Below are 24,398 nucleotides of genomic sequence, written 5' to 3' on the forward strand. Positions count from 1 at the left end.
GTGTCATTGCTTCTGGGCCCTCAGTTGGCAGGGCGAGGAGACAAATGTGTATACACAAACACAGACACACATTTACCATGATTTACCACTCTTCAATAAAAGAGCAAAGGCTCCTTGGAGAAATGGTTGATTCTAGGACTGGGGCAGGAAATACAAAAGATGAGCCTGGACCATATCATAGTGCCAGAATGTAAGAAAGTGTGGAAAAACAAACAAAAACAAAATACATACCACCATGGGTTATGGCAAAGAGATACAGGAGTCACCTGAGAATCTCCCAATGGCCAAAAGTGGAACAATGTAAGCAAAACTATACAATGATATTATACATATAATTGCATTATAATTCAAAGTGTAAAATGAATATTCATAAGTATATACTCATAAAACAGATTGAATAATAGATAAATAAATGAGATAATAGATAAATCTCATTTAGAATTCCAAATAAATTTCTGCACACAACTCTACTCTTAAGAAGGTAGATCATAACTCCCTGCTCCGTATGTGTAGGCAACACATAATGACTATTTTAAAGAGAACAGGATAGAAAAAGAAGGAAAAAAAGAGTAAATTTACAATGGAGAAACCGGACAAACACTATCTCAAGTCAGGTGATGAAACTTATTATCAACAGTGATGTCATATTGATAGCATGTACTCTTGATATGATATAAGGATAATGATAATTTACACCTGTGGTCTTCCTCCCCAAAAATCCATAACCTCAATATCTATCATGAGAAAAACATCAGACAAATCCCAATTGAAGGAAATTCTTCAAAATACCTGACCAGTATTCCTCAAAAATGTCAAGGTAATCAAAAACAAGGGCAAATCTGATAAGCTGTCACAGCCAAGAGGAGCCTTAGAGCGACATGTTGACTAAACGAAATGTGGCCTCCTGGGTGGGATCTTGGAATGCAAAAAGGATATTAAGGAAAAACTGAGAAAATGAGAATGAATGATGGACTTTGGTTAATAATAATGTATCAATATTGATTAAAACATACCAACGTAAGATGTTAGTAATACCAGAAACCAGGCATAGGGCACATGGGAAGTTTCTGTACTCTGTAATTTTTCTGCACATCTAAAATTATTCAAAGTGGCTAATGAAGTAATTCATTAAGCAGTTCCCTACCTTTTGGCTGTTTTCTGGGTTTTCATTTTTAATCATTGATTGCTGCCACTTTGAAAAGAGAGGTGTCAGAGGCAAAAATGTGTGATTTCTGCTCTGCCATGGTAAACGTCTATAAATAGGACTCCAGTGCACCTAAGTTTTCTATTGGTTTTCCTGATAAATTTTATCTGATAACAGTTTCACTGTGAGCAATTACCTAAAGCGTTCTGGATATGAAAGCAAGAAAATTCATCACAGACAGCAACTCTGGGTTTTGACAATTCCTATAAATCAATATGGATTCAAATAGCTATAACTGCTCTGCTGAACCCAGCTCCATTCCTCTCTCTTGCAGCCAATGTCCAGAAGGATACATCTGTGTGAAGGCTGGTCGAAACCCCAACTATGGCTACACAAGCTTTGACACTTTTAGCTGGGCTTTCTTGTCTCTATTTCGACTCATGACTCAAGACTACTGGGAGAACCTTTATCAACTGGTAAATGTCTTTGTCCTTTTGGGTTGCAATAACAAAATGCCATAACAGAAATATATTTCTCACAGTTATGGAGGCTGGGGAGTCCAAGATCAATATACCAGCATGAGTGCATTCTGGCAAGAGCCCTCTTCCTGGCTCATAAGCTGACACCTTTTTGCTGTGTCATCACCTGGAGGAAGGGACTAGGGATCTCTCTGGAGGCTCTTTCTATTAGGCACTAATCCCACTCATGAGGGTCCCACTCTCATGACCTAAGCACCTCTCAGAAGTCATACCTCCTAATACCATCCCATTGTGCACTAGGATTTTAACACATGATTTGGTAGGACACTCACATCCAGAGCACAGCAGTAAGGTTCAAAATAACATGCATAGAATTTAAATTTATGAGCATTTATGAAATCACAAGTATAGGCATTTGTCTATAATACTCTAAAATACTGAGAAGGATCCATCATAAAGTGAGTGTGCCTAAGATCCCAACTGTTCATTGAGTCAGTACACGTATTTTGAGATTCTTTGTTGAGAAGCATTCTGCTAGGGGCTATGGAGGATGCAGAGAATGTTCATGACTTGAGCTTATAATATAGTTGTGGATGTAACAAGAACATGTAAAAGATTTTAAAATTCAATTATATAAAAATTTCAAATTTAACTTAAGGTTAATTGGCACTAGGAGGCAAGAAAGATGTTATCTCTAGATGATGTGGAAAGACAGTGTGGACTGAGCAGTAACTTCACTGAAAGGAATTAAAAGTGTTCTTACTTGTAATATTTCCCTGCATTATAGACTCTAAGAAAAAGCATTTTAGTAGTCCTCAAATGTATATCCAATATGTACAAATTTAAAATGTGTATGCTTACATCAAATGACATTACAATCAACTCTCAAATAATTTTACTTGTGTGTGTGTGTGCATTTTAAAATAAAAAATAATCTTGGTCAAATACATTGAATGCTAATAAGCATTCATCTTCTGACTATCTAATGTTAGTAAGCAGATCTTTATTTGGGAACATTTTATAAAATATTGTTGAGATTGATCTTTTTCTTCCCCCTAGACATTACGTGCTGCTGGAAAAACATACATGATATTTTTTGTGCTGGTGATTTTCTTGGGCTCGTTTTATCTGGTGAATTTGATCCTGGCTGTGGTGGCCATGGCCTATGAAGAACAGAATCAGGCAACGCTGGAAGAGGCTGAACAGAAAGAAGCTGAATTTCAGCAGATGCTTGAACAGATTAAAAAGCAACAGGAAGAAGCTCAGGTACTAAGTGACAATAAGCAAAGCTGCTTGATTATTATTATCATCATTGTTATTGTTATTTAGTTTAAAGTAGGCATATTGTACCACAGAGGTAAAATTGGTACTGGCTTTTCACATAGCACGCCGGCATTGTCATTAGAAAAGAGAAAGCTATTGAAACTTGAAATTGTTTCCTAAGTTAGAGTCAAAGTAACTTTTTAGATATTATATATGAGGAAACTGAGGGCTTCCCTTATAGCTCAGTTGGTAAAGAATCTGCCTGCAATGCAGGAGACCCCAGTTCTATCCCTGGGTCGGGAAGATCTGCTAGAGAAGGGATAGATACCCACTCCAGTATTCTTGGGCTTCCCTTGTGTTCAGCTGGTAAAGAATCCACCTGCAATGTGGGAGACCTGGGTTCGATTCCTGGGTCGGGAAGATCCCTTGGAGAAGGGAAAGGCTACCCACTCCAGTATCCTGGCCTGGAGAATTCCATGAACTATAGATGGGGTCACAAAGAGTCATGCAAGACTGAGTGACTTTCACGTTCACTTTCATGAGGAAATTAGCTCAGGGTAGAAAACATATTCAGGATGAGGTTAACTATGCAATTATCTTATGAAATATCAGGGAAGAACTTTATTTTCAGTTTAATACAAAAAAAGATACACAACTGGTATTTCCAAATATTCCTATTTCACCCCTAATTACACTTGAAGTTTTATTCTATATTGATTGATCTCAAATTTTGAACTCAACACTTCATGTCTACCTACGCTTAATCATTCTTCAGGATTTCTATAGCACAATAGGGTATCAGGATATTTGGAAGGCATCTGCTATTAGAGGCCAACTTTAAATTTTCATTAATATTAAAGGCTGTTTGGGCTAGGGGCATAGAGAATGGGGCATTCATGTCCTGAAGAATAAAGAGAGAAGAACAATATTTGATTACAAGGAAAAACATAAATTGAAAGATGAAAGTCATGGAAAGACAAATCAAAATTCAATTCATGTCAGTGAGAATTATATCCTTTACATCACCAACTTTGGTATGGTCAGTCTTATTGACCATTCTCTGTGTGTGTTAGTTGCTCAGTCATGTCAGACTCTTTGCGACCCACAGACTGAAGCCTGCTAGGCTCCTCTGTCAATGGAATTCTCCAGGCAAGAATACTGGAGGGGGCTGCCATTCTCTTCTTCAAGGGATCTTTCTGACCCAGGAATCAAATCAGGTCTCCTGCACTGCAGGCAGATTCTTTACTATCTGAGCTACTTGGGAAGCCAGGTGACCATTCTACTAAGCAGTATTTCATTTCTGTCTTATTTTGCATTTTCTTAACAATTAGTGAAGCTGAGCATCTTTCTATGTTATTATTTTCTATCTGTATGGATTCTTTTGTAAAGTGGATATTCAAAACTACCTTCCCCATATTTTTAGCTAAGTTGTTTTCTTATTGTTGAGATTGAATAATTTTTATGTATAAAAAAAAATAAGTCCTTCATGTAACTATTCCTTTCATATATTTCCTCCCAATCTTTAATTATTCTTTCATCCTCCTAACTGTACTTTTTAGGCAAAAGTTTTAAATTTTGATGAAGTGCAGTTTATCAAGATTTTTTTTTCTGTTTCTCTGCTCATGCTTTTGGCGTAGCATCTAAGATATTTTTGCCAAGTCTTCATTACAAATATTTTCTCCTAATTTTTCTTCTGCAAGTTTTATGTTTTATATTTAGGTCAAAGACCCATTTTAAGCTAATTTTTCTGTAAGGTGGTGTGATTTATGAGCTGAGCCTTTTAAAAAATTTCTTGTTGCTTGTTGTGTTAGTCGCTCACTTATATCTGACTCTTTGTGACCCCATGAACTGTAGCCCACCATGCTCCTCTGTCAATGTAATTCTTCAGGCAACAGTATTGGAGTGGATAGTTAGTCCAGTCTCCAGGGGTTCTTCCCAAGCCAGGGATTGAACCCAGGTCTCCTGCACTGCAGGCAGATTCTTAACCATCTGAACCACCAAGGAAGCCCTTTTTTTGCATATGAATACCTAATTATTCCAGCATCACTCGTTGAACAAAATATTTTTTCTCCACTAAACAGCCTTTGAAACTTTGGCAAAATCAATTGTCCGTATGTGAGTAAATCTATTTCTGGATTCTACTTTATTCAATTGATTTCTCTTCACACCAAAACCACACTCTCTTAATCACTGTAGCTATTGAATGAGTTTTGAAATCAGATAGTGGTAACTCCCCAACTTTATTTTTCTCTCAAGACTGTATTGACTATTCTTAGTCAAATATATTTTTAAAATGTGTAGCTGCATATGAGTTTTAGAATTAGCTTGTTAATTTCAGTTCACATGGTTTCTACTGTTATGTCTCCAAGTTTATCATCTTTTCTTCTGCATCATCAGATTTGTCTTTGTCCCACCCAGGGTATTTTCATCTCAGACATTATAGCTTTCATCTTGAAAAGCTTGATCAGAATTTCTTTTACTTCTCCCACATAGGTAACATACTGAACACACACATACAGTTATAATAAATGTTTATAGAGTCCTAAAGTCCTTGTCTGCTAATTCTAACATCTGTGTCAGATCTTGATCAATTTTAATCATTTCTGTTCATTATTGATTATATATTCCTGATTTTTTTACATTTATGGCACACTTTGATTAAATTCCGGACACTTGAAACTTGATCTTTTGGGGTTCTGGATATTTTTGTATTCCTATAAAAATTCTTGATCTTAGTTTGGGAACATAGTTAAATTACTTATAAACAGTTTGATCTTTTTTCCATCTTCAAATCTTTGAAGATGTGTTAGGTATAACTTAGTCTAAGGCTAATTATTCCCTACTGCTATATGAAAACCCTTCTGAAAACGCAATTCAATGCCCCCATTCATAATTTCTTCAAAATCATTGTTACATGTATCTAAGCCGCTTAGTGGTTGCTTTAGGAGGAAGAGTGAATCAGATCTGTTACTATATCTCGACCAGAAGCAGAAATCCAAATAATTTTTGTGCATAGTGATTTTTTTAAATGGATGTTCCCAAACATTAGAGGCATTATTTGAATGTCAGAATATCCTTGGAATTTGTGTGTTGAAAATTTAAATTTTTAATAACTCTGAGTTACTCTGAAGATGCACGACATACAGCAATAGGTATTTTTTACTGAGGCTTTTTTTTTGGTGAGACAGATTTGACAGTGAATTGCTTATCTGGTTACTCAGACCAACCATATACTTAATAGTTGCTGAACGTGCTGACTCTATTTTTCTGTTAACGCTGGGTGCAGAGTAGTATCATGGTTACAGTTTATTGATCTATAAAAAAAGTCATAAACAAATTTGGTGATAACTTGAGTGTAACTTGTAAAGTATACCTCATGCTTGCCACGAATTTCTCCTATATTTCAAGTATTCAAGAGTTTATTCCAGATTGTTACAAATTCCACATTTGTAAGATGATGAAATGATAGCTATTTACAGGGCAAAGAATTTTTTCATTTCAAAGCTAAAAATAAAAGGTATAGGAAGTAATATATATGTGTATACACATATAGACAGATACTACATACTAGTTGTATTTTAAAGCATTGGGTTATTCTATCGTCATTTACAAAAACAGACAAAGCAATGTGCATGAGAATAAACCGACCTACAGTACAGGAGTAAGAATGTATTCTGAAATGCAGCCATTTTAGGGTAAAATATTACATCAGTTAAAAGAGTATAATCTTTAAAATTTAGCAGTAAAATATCAATGTATGACAAAAAAATAAATAAAAATTTAAAAAAAATTTAGCAGTAAAAGTACACTATTGTCTAGCAGAAGTTTAAAGAATCTAATTATATCCTAATTAGGTTAGCCAAAATATCAGTTCTTTTCACTTGAAAGTCAGTTATTGGAGTCCAGAGATCAAATCATGATTTGATTCAGCTTTAAGTTCATATACACAAAAGTTTAAACTGATCGCAGGGTAACTTATCCCAGTGTTTTAATATTGACGGGGATGGCACGAGTGCTAAGGTAATTTTACTTCCTTATTGACAATGCAGGTAACAGTGACCAGTAAATAGCCCTTGCTGACGGAGAGGTGGGAGGTGGGGACAGAAAGAGAGGGAGACTTAGTACACCCATGAGATCACTGGGGCTCCAGTGTAAAATGAGTCTGGTTATCATCTGTGACTCTTCAAAAGCTGCTATCTAGCTAATGACTTCATGAAGTCTAGCATCATTTCCATTTTTACTTAATATATATTCAAAGACCTCTAAGTGCTAGTCACTGTTTAGACATGAAAAAAAGTCATATTCAGCTCACAAAACAAGTAGAACTGTATTTTTTTTTTTACCAAGTACAACTTTAAAAGACAAAGACAAACTGACAAAGAAAGAAATGTTTTGTCCTATGTCATCATAATTGTGTTTGGCATTTAATTTGTGATCTTTAAATGTCTAAGTGCTCAGCGTAGCATATTCCACAGCAGTATATATTGGCCTGATAGGAAAAATTTAGCAGTAAACTTTGGGACAAAATTAGAAATAGTGACATTTAAGAGGCCCAATATAATTTGGAGTAGAATTGTAATAAGTATAGTTAATGTCTTGAGGTTTTAAAATGAGATTTTAAAACTGGATCTTATGTTAGCACTGAAGTATAATCACAGATACATTTTTTATTTTATTTTTTAAGGACACACAGATACAGTAAATTATAGAGCCTCTTTTGTTTCACACAGAGATAAGAAAAACAAAATGTTATTCCCTGTGGAAATATTAAGCACATATTTGTTATCTGTTACAATAAGAATTCAGCAAACCCACTGTGAAAGTAACACTATTAGCCTAAGTAAGCAGGACGTTGGCCATGTCACAGAGCTGCGTATAAACAGGTACACAGACATGGGAGGTGACAGGAAACATCTGCCTCTGAGGGAATTGGCAAATCCCTGGAAGTGGAATAAGTGACAGATTCGAGTTGACGAGTGAGACAGAAAATGTGTTGTGTCGGGAGGTTACCATTGTTGCCTTACAAAAATCTGTTTTGGTTTTGAGTTATTTCAACTGTTTACCCAGTCTAGGTAGGGAAATCATGTCTTATGCAAAACAAATTCTGGAAGTGATTTAAATGAACCTGAGTTTCAGACTTATGTCAAAAGACTATTACCACCACTTCCACTTCCTTTTTTCCTGACAACAAACAAGTGAATAAATGATTTGGAACTATGCATTGTATGTTTTTCTCTATACAAAGTGGAAAGGAAAATTAAGGACTTTATTTGGATAAAAAGAAATATGTATACATTCATTCTCTCAAGGAATGCTGTATATTATGTCTCTCCTATGTATCAAGCACTATGCAACTATATTTAACTTGCTCAAATTAGTCCTTCATTTATCCACTTTATTTTATACTTTTATATTAAATTTATTCATATTTATAAAGGGCCCTTAATATTTATCATCTTTCATTACTGATACTAAAAGTGATATCCATAATCAAGAATTTAATTGGAACTTCTGTGGTGGTTGAATGTTTAAGACTCAAAGATTCCACTGCAGAGGGCATGAATTTGACTGATCCTTGGTCGGGGAACTAAAAACTAAGATGCTGCAGACCACATGGCTCAGCGGAAAAAAAAGAAAAATTCAATCTAAAAAAATCTGGATATCTGATTATATTCATTCTATAAATATATAAATTCTGAATTAATGTTTCATTTAAATGTTAGGATTGTATTTTATCAAACTTTTGATCTGGGTTTCTATAATGAATATAGCAATCAATATAAACATTTCACATGTTCCTTGGCCCAACACATATATTTTGTACTATATGTAATACTGTGGTTCCCTGGGGTCATGTTAATCCCATGGAATGTGTATCATAGTACCTTTAGTTTTAAACCTTTTAAAAAAATTTTAGTTGAGATGAGGTTCAGAAATGGGAGCTACTTAGAAAGGGTCTGCTTCTCAAGAAGGAGAAAACAAAGCAGAAAATGTTGTCAAAGCATTCAATATGAGTTTTATATTCTTTTCTAAAACATATTTCTATTATATAGTCTATTCTAAAACCTAGCTTTTATGAGATCTTGAAAAGTCAAGTCTGTCTTATTCTTCCCATACCCCCATTCAGGATCTGAGACAACTGACAGCATAATGCCTTTTTTTACCCTTATTCACCAAACATTATCTGGGTCTTTTTTTATGTCAAGTGACATAATAGACATGTGCACACAGACAGACAGACACAAACACACATACACACACACACAAATGACAGAATTCCTATCTATAGGAATAGACAAGAATATGTCTAATGGCGAAGAGGAGAAGATAGAACAAATAGTAGCTGTTTTAGAGTAGTTTGTATTCAGTAATGACATATGTAAAGAGTTGAACCACTAGTCTAATATTTTAATCATCTCCATTTTGATGATTATGTTTATCAACAGGAATATACTTCTCAGCTTTGAAATTCATATCCTCTCCGGTTAGTGGTTAGATCATTTCCCATCTAAAAATACCATTCACGTAAATAAAAATACAAAAGATTTGGCATGCCATGTTTCACCTCAAAGCAGCTGTCTTTCTTTAGTAGGTGCAGAAATTTAAAATGCTTAAGCAGTGCTTGCTTCAGCAGAACATACACTAAAATGCTTAAGTATACTCAGTGTTGAAATATGGAAAGAAAATATTTGAAGTAGTCATATTTTGAACGATTATTTCAGGTATTTATTGACTGATATGTTAATTTTCATTATTATTTGTAATAATAATAATAAATAAACATTTAAAATTTTTAAGCTAAAAGTGCTATGCAATAAATTAATCATGTAGACTCTGGGATTAATATGACCTCAGGGATGGGAGGGCTTGCCATGTGGCTCAGTGGTAAAGGATCTGCCTGCCAATAAAGGAGACGCAGGTTCAATCTTTTGGTCAGGAGGATCCCCTGGAGGAGGAAATGGCAACCCACTCCAGTATTCTTGCCTGAAAAATCCCATGGACAAAGAAGCCCGGCAGGCTATACAGTCCATGGGGTTGCAAAGAGCTGGACAAGACTGAGCAGGTGAGTATGCACAAACTCAGAAATGCGAATAATAGTACTGAATGTGATTCAAATGAAGGAAGAGGATAAATTAGTCAATACATTCCCACTACTTCCCCCTAGAGGTAAAAAGTAGATACTTTAAATGCTTTGAGTTCACAAAAAAAGAAAAGTCTTTTGTCCTAGATTTAGAAGAAAAAAATACCACTCAGTTGTTCACAATCACAAGTGGGAGGAACAAACCTATGGATGGAATTGGAATAGTAATCAGACCAGACACCACCACTAAGAGAACATTTGCTTTTAAAGTGTAGAAGATATTTTTAAGAGAGCAGTTGTTCCCTGAAATAAAGCTAATCTCAACAGAGTTTTTAAAAAAAGACTTCAGAAGATGTGCCAAACCAGACTTTTCTAATTCATAAGCTAACATATTGCTTTATACTATGTAAAAATGTATCATTATTAAGTAAACTCTTGTAGTAAAATATAAAAATGACCAGAAAGACATAAATTTTCAAATATAGTTCATTGTATTAAATGGCAACATATGTACCGTAGTCAACTGTTTTCCAAAGCCGCATGTTCTAAATAGTGCCTGGTTTTATTTACACAGGCAGTTGCAGCGGCATCAGCCGCCTCAAGGGATTTCAGTGGAATAGGTGGGTTAGGAGAGCTCTTGGAAAGTTCGTCAGAAGCATCAAAATTAAGCTCCAAAAGTGCTAAGGAGTGGAGGAACCGAAGAAAGAAAAGAAGACAGAGGGAGAATCTTGAAGGAAGCAACAAAGGAGAGGGAAACAGGTTTCCCAAGTCTGAATCTGAGGACAGTGTCAAAAGAAGAAGTTTCCTTTTCTCCATGGATGGAAATCGACTAACTAGTGACAAGAAATTCTACTCCCCTCATCAGGTACAGCTTTCTACTAAGGATTCCAGTTTGCTTTGTCATTTCTGTATCTTCGTATATTTTTGTAGTATCTGATGTAAATGAGGGACAGGGAACTAACATTTTAATATGATTATTTAAATGTATATCACAAATTGTCTTTAAAAGATAGTTTTATTAAATCATTAATAACTTTTATTTTACAGTAATCAGTTTTAAGCACTATAGTATTTTGAGACCATTTTCTCAACCTGCTTTGTTGGGAGGTAGGAGCAGTGAAACCTATCTAATCAAACTTTTTTCTTCAGTGAGGCAGTTTTGTAATCTCTTGTTTCCCTTTTCCATTTTGAGACCTCAAATGAACCTACCTTTTTTGCACATGGTTTTCTGCCTTTAATATCTGAGTATTAGATATTACTAATATCTAATGTATTAGATACATTACTGCAAGATATGTATGAATTTTGGAAAGAAATGTCTCTGGATTTTGTTTCTATCTGTTGATGTGAGAACTGTACTGTCGTGATCTTCCATTATGCTGATATGGTGTCATGCCATATGATACATTAGGATGAAATTATGACCCAAATTCTCTCAAAGAGAATTAAATAAAAAACGGTATATTTTTGCTCTGATTTAATGCCAAGTACCCAATTCGTCAGCATATTTTCAAGGCAAATAGGGTAAATAGTATCGACTCTGTTTATAAGTTTTATCAGTTGCATAATGAAGAGTAAATAGTTATGAAGTCTGTGATAAGTACAGTTATAGCTTTGAACCCTATTTGGTTCCATTAGAATTTCATGTGCTATGAATTATTAACTCTTATAATTATTTTAACCTGGGTCAGCCAACCAACAAATATTTATTGCTCACCTACTATGGTTCACAAGAGGAAAGAAACAGTTCTAGGAAAAAAAAAAAAAAAACACTCAATGAACAAAACAGTGTAATTCACTGACCTCACAGATTTTTATACAGAAGGAGGAGACAGACAATAAACAAGATAAGTAAGTCGTAGACTATGTCAGAAAGTGATAAGCACAATTGGAGGGGAAAGGCAAGAAAAGAAAATTAAGAGCACTAACTGGTGGTTAAAAAAAATGAAATAGGATGGTTTGGAAAGCCTTGACGGTAAAGGAGACCTTGCAGCAAAGATTTTGAGGAGGCAAGAGAACAGGCTCTCTACGGAAGTGCACTTTGGGCTCAGTGAAGAGCAAGTGGAAGGCCCTGATGTGGTAATATGCCTAGAATGTTCAAGAAGCAGCTGAGAAGCCCCTGTTGAGTGAACCAAGAGAAGCAACAGCAATAGGAAGTTAACTGAAAGTCAAGAGTTTAAATACTAAAAACAGAATTAGTATATACATACATTATATGTAGTTCATTTCATATTTGGAGATAGTGAGACAGATAGTTAAGGAGATAGGAAGAGAGAGAGATGGTATGATGATAGGCAGGTAGACTGATAGATAAATAGATACAATAGACAATAGATGTTGCAAAGTAAAAGAAATAGCCTATTAGCACTGATAGTTACATACCCCAGTACAAATATGCAAAAAGCATTAAGGCAAGCAAAAATATACCAGAAGCATTTTACAGTATCTGGTTGTGTAAACAAACTCCTTTCTAAAAGGAAAGAGAATCAGTGGAGATAGTGGGAATAGGAAGCATAAAGTGGACATGGAATAATGTTCAAAACAAGTATATCTTTAAAATCGTTAAGGCCAATTAGCCATAAATTATGAGTACCCTGTCCTCTACTAACATAAATTTTAGATGTTAGTTTACATTTATTATATTATTTTATTCTTAAATACATAGTACATGTTCATAGTACAACATGAAAAAGTACTTAAAGGCAAACAATGGAAAGTGAATCCTCCTGCCAAGATTTTATCTATGTTGTTTGAACACAAGGAAGCAATTATTTTAAAACAGAAGCTTCATAGCTAGAACCAAGTGTAGTTGTTGACTTACTGAAAACATTGATAAGCTACATACATTTAACTTGAAATGCCATGCTTCTATTAGAACATCTTCAAATTCTCTGTGTCTTCCATTCTGACTTCCCAATTCATTTCAAGTTCAGTTCTTGCATGCAGAATTGTGTCCTTACACCTAAATGCTTCAATTTTCCCTTTTGCTATTGAAAAATAAGAAAAAGAATTCAGATTTACCTTCTTGGAACAAGACAAAAAAAAAAAAAAAAAGATACCCAGAATTTATATTTTGGCATGCCTGAGGCAAAGAAAGATGGCCTTTTGGTTCTTAATGCATAAAAGCTTGTTTTCCCTAGAGAAAGGGCTGCCACAGCTGTGGGTATTCCCTGCATTCCGCTGCATCTTCTAGTGTGTTATTTTTGGTTTATTTTCTCTGAATACTATTTTTGCTATCTTCTTTTTTCAGTCTCTGTTGTCTTGAAAGCTGTGCTCACACCCATTATTATACTTTCCAAAGAGTGAACAGAAATTTCAAATAAACCCAAGGATTTGAAACGCCTCTGAAAACATGTCAACATAAAAACATTCAAACTAAAGTCATGTGCCAGATACATTTTAGATATACACACATACCACACACTCCCACCCAGTATTGTGTAGACAGACTTTAAGTTTCCAAAGACATTATTCTAACACAGGTATATGAAGATGATTGAATTGAACCATCTTAGGAAGTAGTGTAAGACAAAGCTGGTAATAGGGCTTCCATGGTGGCTCAATGGTAAAGAACCTGCCTGCCATGCAGAAGACCTGGGTTCAATTCCTGGACTGGGAAGATCCCCTGGAGAAGGAAATGGCAACCCACTCCAGCATTCTTGCCTGGAGAATCCCATGGACAGAGGAGCCTGGCAGGCTATGGTCCACGGGGTCACAAGAATCAGACATCACCACCACCACCACCACCAGTGTCCTACCCTTGCTTACTGAATCCCAATTCCAAAAAGCTGGGACCTAAAAATACACACCAAGGTTTCAAAACATGAGTGTGGACATAAAAGTATTATATTGATAAAATTAAATTGAATGTGAGGAGATTAAAAACATCATCATCCCTTATTATTGAGGGCTGAATGAATGTCTTCACAATGTCTAATTTCTCGTTCATTTTGATGACTGGAAAATCAGTCTAGCTACTGTCTGACACTGGGTAGACAAACCTGCTACATGAACTGAGTGTCACATAGACACAGTCTCAGCCTGGATAAGCTGAGCAGCCATTAATTCCTGTGAATATTTCTAACCAAATCCAAAGGAACAGCACATTTCTCAATGAATAGTATCTTTCCAGAATATCACTGAGACAGAAGGCCAAAAAGATTATTCTAGTGCTTTGCAGTCAGGGAAAAGTCATAAGATAAAGGGCATAATAAAATGGGGCATAATAAAATCAGCATGACCTAATTAGGCAGAGGGACCAAAACTAAGTTTGAGGGAGTTTGCCTTCTTTATGGTTTTTTTCCTGCTAAAATGACTAATTTTGGTTTTACATTGAAGCTTTGTGGAAGAAAGGAAAGGTCTAGGTGTATTTCCAGCTGCATGTGGATATGTATGCATATGTATGTGTATATATTTACATATGTTACCTAGCTATACAGAGACTTAGAACAGGTCATGAGAGGTCACTGGGGCAGGGGAGGGGACAGAATATGGGAAATGCCATTGTCAATGAGGAAGGGAGTAAATGAAGATTCTGCAGGAGACTAGAGATGTTTTTGAAAACTATCATCAAGGCTAAAACAAAGAGTTATTTGGTGCTAGCGATTTAAAAGCCATTCAAAAAATGAAAGAAGGGACTTCATGCTAAATTCTCATTTTCCAGTATCAGAAACTGTCTACTTGATTTATTCATAAATATATGTAAGTTTTAAAGTTTTTAATCATCCAGCTCCTTTTAATAAAATTAAGTTGATATTAGAAGGATAAGTTGTCCTCTACATCACCCTTATTGGTGAAGACATGTATAAGTATTTTTAAAACTAGTGTTAAATTTTAAGTAAGAATAGTAACTTATACAGCAATCTAGGAATTCTCTCTGTTGTGTTTGCTATGGCATATATTCTCTCAAACAAGGTGAATCATTAGTAGCCATTTGGAAAACTTAGCAAATTTAGAAGACAGCATCATAGATAAATTTTGTGGCTTTTATGCTCATGTGCAAAAGACAAGAAGGTCCAGAAAATAACAATAATTTCCTTTTAGAACTCAAAAAAAGAGACTGGAGAGAAAATGCCATTGTTTTTAAATCATTATCCAGAAGTAACATAGTTGGTCCAAACATTTTAAATTCAAGCCAACAGTCTCACTTGAACTGTAACTTATTTTCCAAGTTGTATGCCCTTTCAGAATATAGCATTTAGGAGTGAAAGCCACCTATCAGAAAGAATCATTGGTCCTCTCCAGCATCAGCTTCCCCACCTAGAACATTACGATAACAAAATCCACCTCACAGGACTACAGTGAAGATTAAATGAAGTGGTCATGCGCTTAGGAAACTGCATATTAGAACTCCTAATCAGAAAAATTACTTAAATTTGTATTGTGGTCTTTAATAAAAATATCAAAACATATGTGTTCTCTATAAATTTGATAAACCGTGTTTAAGAGCAAGACTATTCTTACCCAAAAGCAAATAGATTTTGCAATATTAAGACTTTCATTAAATAGCTGTGTCCCCTGTCCCCATTCTTTCCTTCCTTGCTCTCTCCCCAGTCTCTCTTAAGTATCCGTGGTTCCCTGTTTTCCCCACGACGCAATAGCAAAACAAGTATTTTCAGCTTCAGAGGTCGGGCAAAGGATATCGGTTCTGAAAATGACTTTGCTGACGATGAACACAGTACATTTGAAGACAGCGAGAGCAGGAGAGACTCACTGTTTGTGCCGCACAGACACGGAGAGCGACGCAACAGTAACGTTAGTCAGGCCAGTATGTCATCCAGGATGGTGCCAGGGCTTCCGGCCAATGGGAAGATGCACAGCACTGTGGATTGCAATGGTGTGGTTTCCTTGGTGGGTGGACCATCGGCTCTAACCTCACCTACTGGACATCCGCCAGAGGTGATAACAGATGATAAATCAGCTACTACTGACATTATACACCAATTGGACATGATCAAGGCCTGGGTGGTTTAGCCTGTCATACTATCCTACTTCCCCAAAATGAAAGTCCTTAAAAATAACATATGATTTTACTGAATGAAAAAGACAATAGAATCTTGAGAACCAACTCAACTGTATGGGACCATGAACTGTCAAATGCTTTAGGTTGAAAGAGCCTGGTTTTTAGAGTTTGGGGTGAAAACTCCTATCTGCAAATTCAACACAGAATAATGGGCACTGTGACAACCTATTACAGATGTCTGTTCACCCAGAATTGTATAATAATCTATTCATATTCTGGAAATTTCATATACTTAGAATTAAATAATTTAATGATCAATAATTTATTGATAACAGGCAGTTTTGGTACAACTGCCAATATTTTACAGTGATTCTAAAATGTTCTGGTGTCTATTAAATGACTTTAAAATGTTTTGATTTCTTATAGGATGGCACGTGGAAATAATTTTAAAAATCTCAGGAAAGCACACACATTTCATTGTACATCTGTGTTTGTGCATAGAAAAAAATCGGCCCATATATGTCAATATTTTCAATATAGCCTCAAAGAAAATAATTCAGCCTTAATATTAATATTACATAATACTATTATTTGTTTTGGGGGAAGATTAATCTGATTTTTAATCAATGAGAAAGCTAAAATACTCTTCATTTGAATTAAATGAAATAATATGTGATTTATGAAAAATTTCTCTGGAAATTCCAACAGGTAAACTAAAATATTTCTGCAACATAATTGCCTTATACAATTGCACCCAACTGGTAAATTCATGTTTTAACCCTGTAGGGTATCACCTGTGATTTTTTTTTAAGTATTTATAACTTAATAATAAATTAGTATTTTATTATTACTTGAAAATTGTTACTTGGGAAAACTGCATGTAGCATGACTTTCCAAAGAAATGCTAATGTTGTGTTGTATTACTCACTGAAAAGGGTGGTTTGAGCCATCAGTATTTGGTTTGCAGGGTACCACCACTGAAACGGAAGTCAGAAAGAGAAGGCTAAGTTCTTACCAGATTTCAATGGAGATGCTAGAAGATTCCTCCGGAAGGCAAAGAGCCATGAGCATAGCCAGCATCCTGACTAACACGATGGAGGGTAAGAAGGCAGCCATGGGATAGTCAGCTTTCTATGATTATATAGTTTGGAGAACTATTACTTATTCCCATGGAATTACAAAAGTCAATTACCCAAGATCAGAACTGTATAATAGGCCTAAGTAGACAATACATGGAATATACTATTATCACATTGATTACAAAACTAATATTGTCTCTATTTCTTTTTGATTCCAATTCTCATCTGCCGAGTGATTATTTCACCACTTGATAGCTCATCAGAGAGGATTTATCCTTATGTTACATTATCCTTAAGCAATTAGAGCAAAAACTTCTCTTTTTAAGTTTTGTATGCAGAAGCACAAAGAAACATCTGTAAAACTTCAGTCTGTTCTCCAGGCACAGAAGTGGTGATGGGTTTAGGAGGCATATGGGTTGAATTGGAGAAATCAAAACCTGTGTTCCATTTCCACAGGACCCTAAGAAAAGATCTTTCCTCCATCTTCCAAATACACAGAAACAATTACATTCCTTTAATGAAGATATTTGTTGATTTTGACACACAGGAATGGACAAGAACTATTACTTCCTTGTTCATTCATTAAATAAGTCCCCATTTCTTCAAGTTTGGAGGAATATTACATCAGTACTGTAATTTTATAAATCAATCAGAATTCATATATAACATAAATTCTTTAGAAAACTTCAGTTACATTTTGTACCTTAGTCTATTGGTATATTTGATATGCAAATGGGCATATATTTCATATATATTTCACCCATTAAATTACTAGTACCCATTAAATTACTAGTACCTTTTTAATAGGCTAGAATTCTGAAAAAAATGAGTAAATATGAATAACAGAACTAGATTTGGGGCTGAATCTATATTAAAAAGAAAAACATATCACATGTCGATGTGTAAAGATCAGTGCTAATGTGGAGACAGAGAGAAGAAAGGGTCACACATATTAATAAGGATCACAGCTTTAGAAAGTATTCTGAAAAAGCTCTTTCAAAAGAAACAGTAATTGATACATTTAATAGTTCTCTAAAACTTACTTTAAAATCCTGTTTTGATAAAGAAAATATAGCAATTTAATAACCCATTACCTAATTAATAGGTAATTTATTTAAATTGAGGCAAAATATTGAAGTATTTTTTTCTGCTTAAAGACATTTTTCATAAATATTTTGTGAAAATATTTAATGGAATTGTCTTCTCAAGTCTGTTAAACTAATATGAACTTCCGTCCCCAAGTAAAAGTGTCAATTTTATCAAATAATGTATAATCTACAACAGTAATTTGTTTACATTGTTATTTACTATCTCATTCTTTATTGTTCCCCCAGAACTTGAAGAATCTAGGCAGAAATGTCCACCATGCTGGTATAGATTTGCCAATATGTTCTTGATCTGGGACTGCTGTGATGCATGGTTAAAAGTAAAGCATCTTGTGAATTTAATTGTTATGGATCCATTTGTTGATCTTGCCATCACTATTTGCATTGTCTTAAATACCCTCTTCATGGCCATGGAGCACTACCCAATGACTGGTCAATTCAGCAGTGTGTTGACTGTAGGAAACCTGGTGAGTTCATTTGAAGTTTACTTATTTATTTTGTCAGAAACAGAGCAGATAGACCAAAGAAGAAATCCATTTGTGCTATGCAGACCCCCCCAAACTATACCCTCTTTCCTCACAGGAAGAAATATCTAGAGGAATATTGAAGGGATTCTCAGGGATAAGGTCTAGAATTCAACTGGTATGAATACTGACTATTGAGACCAACATCTGTGCTGATTGATCATGGTGTTTTACCCTTTGTAAACCTGTTAAAATCTTTACTGTCAATCTTGCTGGGAAAAAACAGAAATCATGAGGTCTAATTCTGGCTCCATAAGCATGCAGTTTTAACACACACAGCTTATGAAGAAAGAGTTCTTTGAAGGGAATACATAAAGATTGATTTCTGTGCAAACGAGGGCATAGTTGTTTCAAATTGAACTACCTAATAAAATGCTTCAGTAGAATTCACACAGAGAAGAAATAGTTGATAAAAATGCATTTCTTAATTTAGCCACACTCTGGTTCATGTTACTCGGGTAGACAACTGTATGTGTGTATGCCGACATTTACATTTCCTCCTTCTACATGAAGAAACTGAAATGGATGAACAAGTAAAAAAAGAATTTACATAGTTTATTAACCAAGACCTCTATTTCCGGCACAAGATAGAAACAGAGTTCAATAGCTTAAGAGGAAGATAAAAAGACTGTCTCATGAAATGGAAAGAAAAAGATGAATTACCAAACCATATGAGGATAATTTTGCAACTGGGCTTCAGGAAATGCTTTAACCAAGGGATTGGATGCAGCCCAGGCATTCATTGCATCTTTTGTCTGTAGGTCAGGAAATATGATCACCCATACCTTGTTGGTTCTAAATCTTGTAACCTCTGCAATGGAAAAACACTGAATCTCTTTTTCAGTTCCAGTTTAAAGACTCTCGTGATACGACTCTGTTTAGCATAGCTTGGATCAGATGCTCATCTCTGGTTTAACCAACATTCGTGAAGGTAGATTCATGTGAAAATTACAGTTCTGAGGAATTACACAGGTGGAGGATTAATTCCCAACAGAAAGAAGAAAGGGAATACTGGGCAAACAACTATCTAAGTGTCTACTTCAATAAGTGACCTCACCTTCATGTATTAGTTGACTCAGTATAACACACATCAGATTCTTGAGACTTTCTTCATCTTTGACACCTGTGATTTTTTTTTTTTTTTTTTGACTGATTGGCTCCTTCATCTTTCCAGTCACTCTATATTTCTGCTTCCTTTTCTGGACTTCTCTACTTTTGCCTATTAAGGCTATGTTTTTCACTCAATATTTGTATGTACTCAACAATTTTAGGTATTATCTACTCTTATAAGTTGTGTTCTATTTCTGTATTTCCAGCAATTATAGATTATTGACCCCGGATCTTTAAACATCTGAAAGATGATCTTTCTCACAGTTTATTGAAAGCCCTAAAAATTTCAAGTTAGTTTTGTATTACCTCTAGTAGTAGCCTTTCAGTTTCAAAGAGGCTTCCAGCTTCAAAATAGAAACCTTTTATTTCTTATATACAATTTTTATATCAAGACCCATTGTTTCCTTTTTCTAGGTATCAATTTTTTTACCTCTATAGCTACCATTAAAATTGTATTTCTAGTACTCTACACTCAGTTTGGCTTTCACCTTGCCAAAGTGTCTATTGTCTATATTTGTGGTTCAACAATCTTACCTGGTTTTTAACACTCCCCCTCTAATCCCATCCTTCCCACACCATCTTATTTTCCTCTGTTTCCTAACCAGTCACCACTAGTCTTCTGAGAACAGCCTTGACGCTATAACCCACAAATGTTTATATGTTTGTATATGGGAAAGTAGTTCACCGTTCTCAATATTCATATTTAAAGTATCCTGACTCAAATCACTTCATCTCAGTTCTTCATATTCTTTAAGGTCCAACCACAGCTTCATCTCTCCGCTAATCTGACTCTCAGTCCGTACCGAGCACACTGTTCTTAACTCCTAATGCATTTCTGTGAATAGAACATGGTTGAACATTAAACATTTTCTTGTTGCATCATAATTCTTGTTTTTCAATTCCACTACATGTTACTCCATGACAGAGATCACATCCTACTTTTCTTTTATATCTCTCAGAGTGTTTATATGGTTGTAACTTGATAAATAACCAACTGGTTGTTTCCTACCCATAAAAGAACATGGGCTTTGGAATCAGGTAGAACTGGGTTTGACCTTACAAATAATGTAGCATCTGGACAAGTATGATAAAAAAATTTTGAGTCTTTGTTTTCTATTATTGAAACGGATATAATAATACTCATCTCCCGGAGTTGTTGTGAAGGTATAATGAGATAATGTGAAAACACAACACTTTGCCTGGCATCTAGCACGTGCTCAATAAACAGCTTCCTTCCTCTTACGTACTCTATTAACCTTTCTTTGAAATACTGATGGAAAACAGTTCTGTTCTAGCTCTGTATTTTTCCCAGGACAGTTAGGGAAGTTGAACTGTTAGGAACAGTTTGGGAAATTTGTCAGAGTGATGCAGGAAATTGAGGTCTTAAAGAATTTTGATGTTGAAGCAATGGAGTGCGGAAGCACAGGATAAGAGATGTTGGATTATAGGATGATCAGACGGAAAAGCATTAGACTAAAACACCAAATTTGGGTCCAAGTCCAGTTGTCTGTGCTAAATATCTGATCTTGAAAAAGTCACAAATATTGTTTTCTCATGAGTACAATGTATTGGGACTAGACGGCTTTTCAAGTCTCTCCTCATGCTAAAAGCTGTCACTTTGAGTATCACTGGAGATAATGAGGTAGAGAAGTGAGGTGAAAAACTGATCAGTGGTTGACTGTAGCAGAACCATGGGTCAGCTGAGTTTAGTGTTAGGGAAACAAGACTCATGAACATAGAGAGCACAGGTGACAGGAAACACTTAACTATTTGTAACCATAAGAACAGGCGAATGTGTAAACTGACTGTTACTACTAGCTAAAAGCTCATTAATATTCTCTTTCTCTCTGTGTGAGAGAGAAATATTGCTTATATTATGGGTACTTAGCTGACTTTAGATCTATGTTATATACCATAGATGGGTGTTGCATTGCATATTTTGTGAAGACTTTATAGTTTTCTTATTAAAGTCAATTTAAAATTTCTCTGGACTAGTTTATTACTATTCAAATGATTCCATACTGCCTTATAAATAAGGAAATTGAGTTTCTGGTTGAATTAATAACAAAAGAATGTGCCATAAAAGAGTTGTGGCACTTTTAGTCTTTACTTAGATAAACGTGCTTTTTTGTATCCTCCTTCTGCTGAAGCATATAAAAATTCTATCATTTCCCTGTTGATTGCACTGATCAAATGTAAGTTTCAAGAGACCTCAAATCTCTATTGAGTTTCTCGAAGATTGTGTTTTGCCTTTGTGTTTCTTTGTTTGTTTGTTTTAACGACTATTAAACACATGCACTCATTTTACTGATTCTATAAGCAAAAAATCTTCCATCAAACATAGTAGGTTACATAATCCCTTCATCATATAAACATTTCCAACTAACCTGTAACTTTTTCTTCACGGAATATCAATAGAGATCTGTAGCTCCTGCTCTATTTGTTTTTCTTACTGCAACTCTCACAACTAGAGATTAAAGATTCATGATATTCCTCTATTCTGCTAGACCCAGATGGGAACTTAGAAACTGATACCTGTTGTAAGGATTTTATAGGCTATTTTCAAATAAAAGCCTAAAGAAACATGATTAGCAAATTATTTTAATTAAATGGTGTGGTTTAGGATATGAATACAAAATCTTAGAAAAGGAACATAATTCTTTGAAGGAAAATAAATGGCTTTGTTTATTGAAAGATAAAATCATTAGAAGCCAAATTCAAGAAATCACCTATGAAGCCTCTTGCATCAATGAAGAAGTGCTATTTGGCTACCTAATTCCTTTCCTAGTATAAGAGAAAATTGATTATTGTCCCTTACTAACCACTACTAATAAAATTGTTATGTAACAATAATTATGGGTACACCACAATTTCTAATAAAATTTGCTAAGCAAAAATATACTGATAGAAATAGAAGAATGTTAAACACAGACCTGATGAATCATCTCAATATCCTCATTTGACATATGAGAGAAAGGAAAATCATAAATGTTGACTGATTTCCCATCATTTTCCTTTAAATATATTTCAATTTCATCCTCCAAAAAAGAATGAACAACAAATATTTAAAGGTACAAATCCAAAAGGCATGGGTATGATAAAACTAGAAGTATTAAAACAAGAAGCTAATAGTAATGGAATGAAAGGAGGCTACAGGTATGTCAAATTCACTACAAAGAATGGAATGTCAGTCTGGACAAGTAGAGATCCTGTGGAGCAAACTGACCAATATTCAAGCTTCAGCCTTTAGAATGAACATTTCTATCTTTTTAATGTATGTATCAACAGAACTTTCCTAAGTAAATACTCAGTAAGGAAATGTTCCTATCCCTGAATTGAGGCCTTAACCCCTAACATTTGATCATCCAAACTTAGTGTCCTCCAAAACAACCCAAAATGCTCACAATTTATTTACCCTTGGTCCAGAATCTCAGGCTGATCCTCATCCCTATCTTTAGTGCTTACACTTTTATTAATTGTCCTGTTTATTATTAATTGTCTCCTTATTAAAGAAGCTGCTTAGGAAACCTATACATGTATTGTCCATAAGAAATTTATCAGCCTAGATGAATTGGGTTTGCAATTTCAACTTGTATGTCCTAATTAGCACTGTATTTATTTTCAAAGCCTAAAACAATGTCTAGTAAGTAATTAGCAATTTTTTATGAATGAATGAATGTCTACAGAAGCATGTAATCCAAACTTTCGAAAAACAAAGTTTCAACAGAAGACAAGATATAATGAGCTGAAGTCCAAACAATAAATATTTGATGATTTTACTAACTGTCTTAGTCTTCTCCTAACCACTGACAATGCTGAACTAGATTGAAATGTAACAAAAACAATTATCAATGACTTTTAGGGCCTAAATTGAAACCATTTAAAGAGATAAAAGGCTATGACATTAAACTGCAAACTGTAATTAAAATGTTTTTAAATAGAAGTTTCATGTTATAAACTTCCTGATTATAAACTTATAGGAATATAAATTTAAGACATTCCTTTTATAAATTTAAAAGGAATTGAAATTTAAGGGTTTTTAAAATGCAGGACACCCTCATGTCATTTCAGAAGAACTAAAAAGTTCACCTTTATGATTTTCTACAGTAAGAGATATTTACCTGGATTGTTTCTAACTGAATTTAACTAATATATTTCTATAATTAGGCTGTTTATTTAGATAGTAGCTGCTCCTAAAACTTCAGAATTTATTTAACGTTAACCAGGGAAAAAATACTCCAGGGGGAGTTCTTATATAAAATAAAAGAGAAAAAAAAAACACTTTTAATGTGCATTATACCACATATCTGGATTTTCATGCACTAAGCTTACTTGAATTATGTTTTACTTCTATTAGAATGAATGAATGATAACTGAAGTTAAGCTATTTTTTTCTGGGATGGGTATTTCCCTTAGGTTTTTCTGTGATTGGGGAAATGAGATATTAGCTGCATTTACACATTTGTAAGAGTGGATCAAGATTTCCTTAAGTTAATATTTTAGGAAACCAAATAATCTTGATACTGTTATTTTGATAAAGTTCATTCAAGGTAAAGGCTGATTTACCTTGCTAAGTGGATTGCTTTAGTCATAATATGCAGCTTTTATCTATAGTTAATTAAGATAATTGCTTTAAAAGAATTTTTCCAA

General features: G+C 34.6%; 1 protein-coding gene across 2 annotated transcripts in view; it reads left to right on the plus strand.

The window, feature by feature from the left end:
* SCN3A (sodium voltage-gated channel alpha subunit 3) overlaps positions 1-24,398 on the plus strand; it is a 115,552-nt gene that overhangs the window by 48,670 nt on the left and 42,484 nt on the right. Inside the window, exons 10-15 of one of the 2 annotated variants that reach the window (XM_043894722.1) lie at positions 1,479-1,620; positions 2,683-2,889; positions 10,542-10,832; positions 15,521-15,865; positions 16,897-17,029; positions 18,343-18,581. In XM_043894722.1, the coding sequence (XP_043750657.1) occupies positions 1,479-1,620; positions 2,683-2,889; positions 10,542-10,832; positions 15,521-15,865; positions 16,897-17,029; positions 18,343-18,581 (1,357 nt within the window). The remainder of the gene's footprint in view (positions 1-1,478; positions 1,621-2,682; positions 2,890-10,541; positions 10,833-15,520; positions 15,866-16,896; positions 17,030-18,342; positions 18,582-24,398) is intronic. The other variant, XM_043894723.1, reaches the window with a different exon arrangement.

This window comes from Cervus elaphus, chromosome 33 (genome assembly GCF_910594005.1).
Source record: "Cervus elaphus chromosome 33, mCerEla1.1, whole genome shotgun sequence".
NCBI lineage: Eukaryota > Metazoa > Chordata > Mammalia > Artiodactyla > Cervidae > Cervus > Cervus elaphus.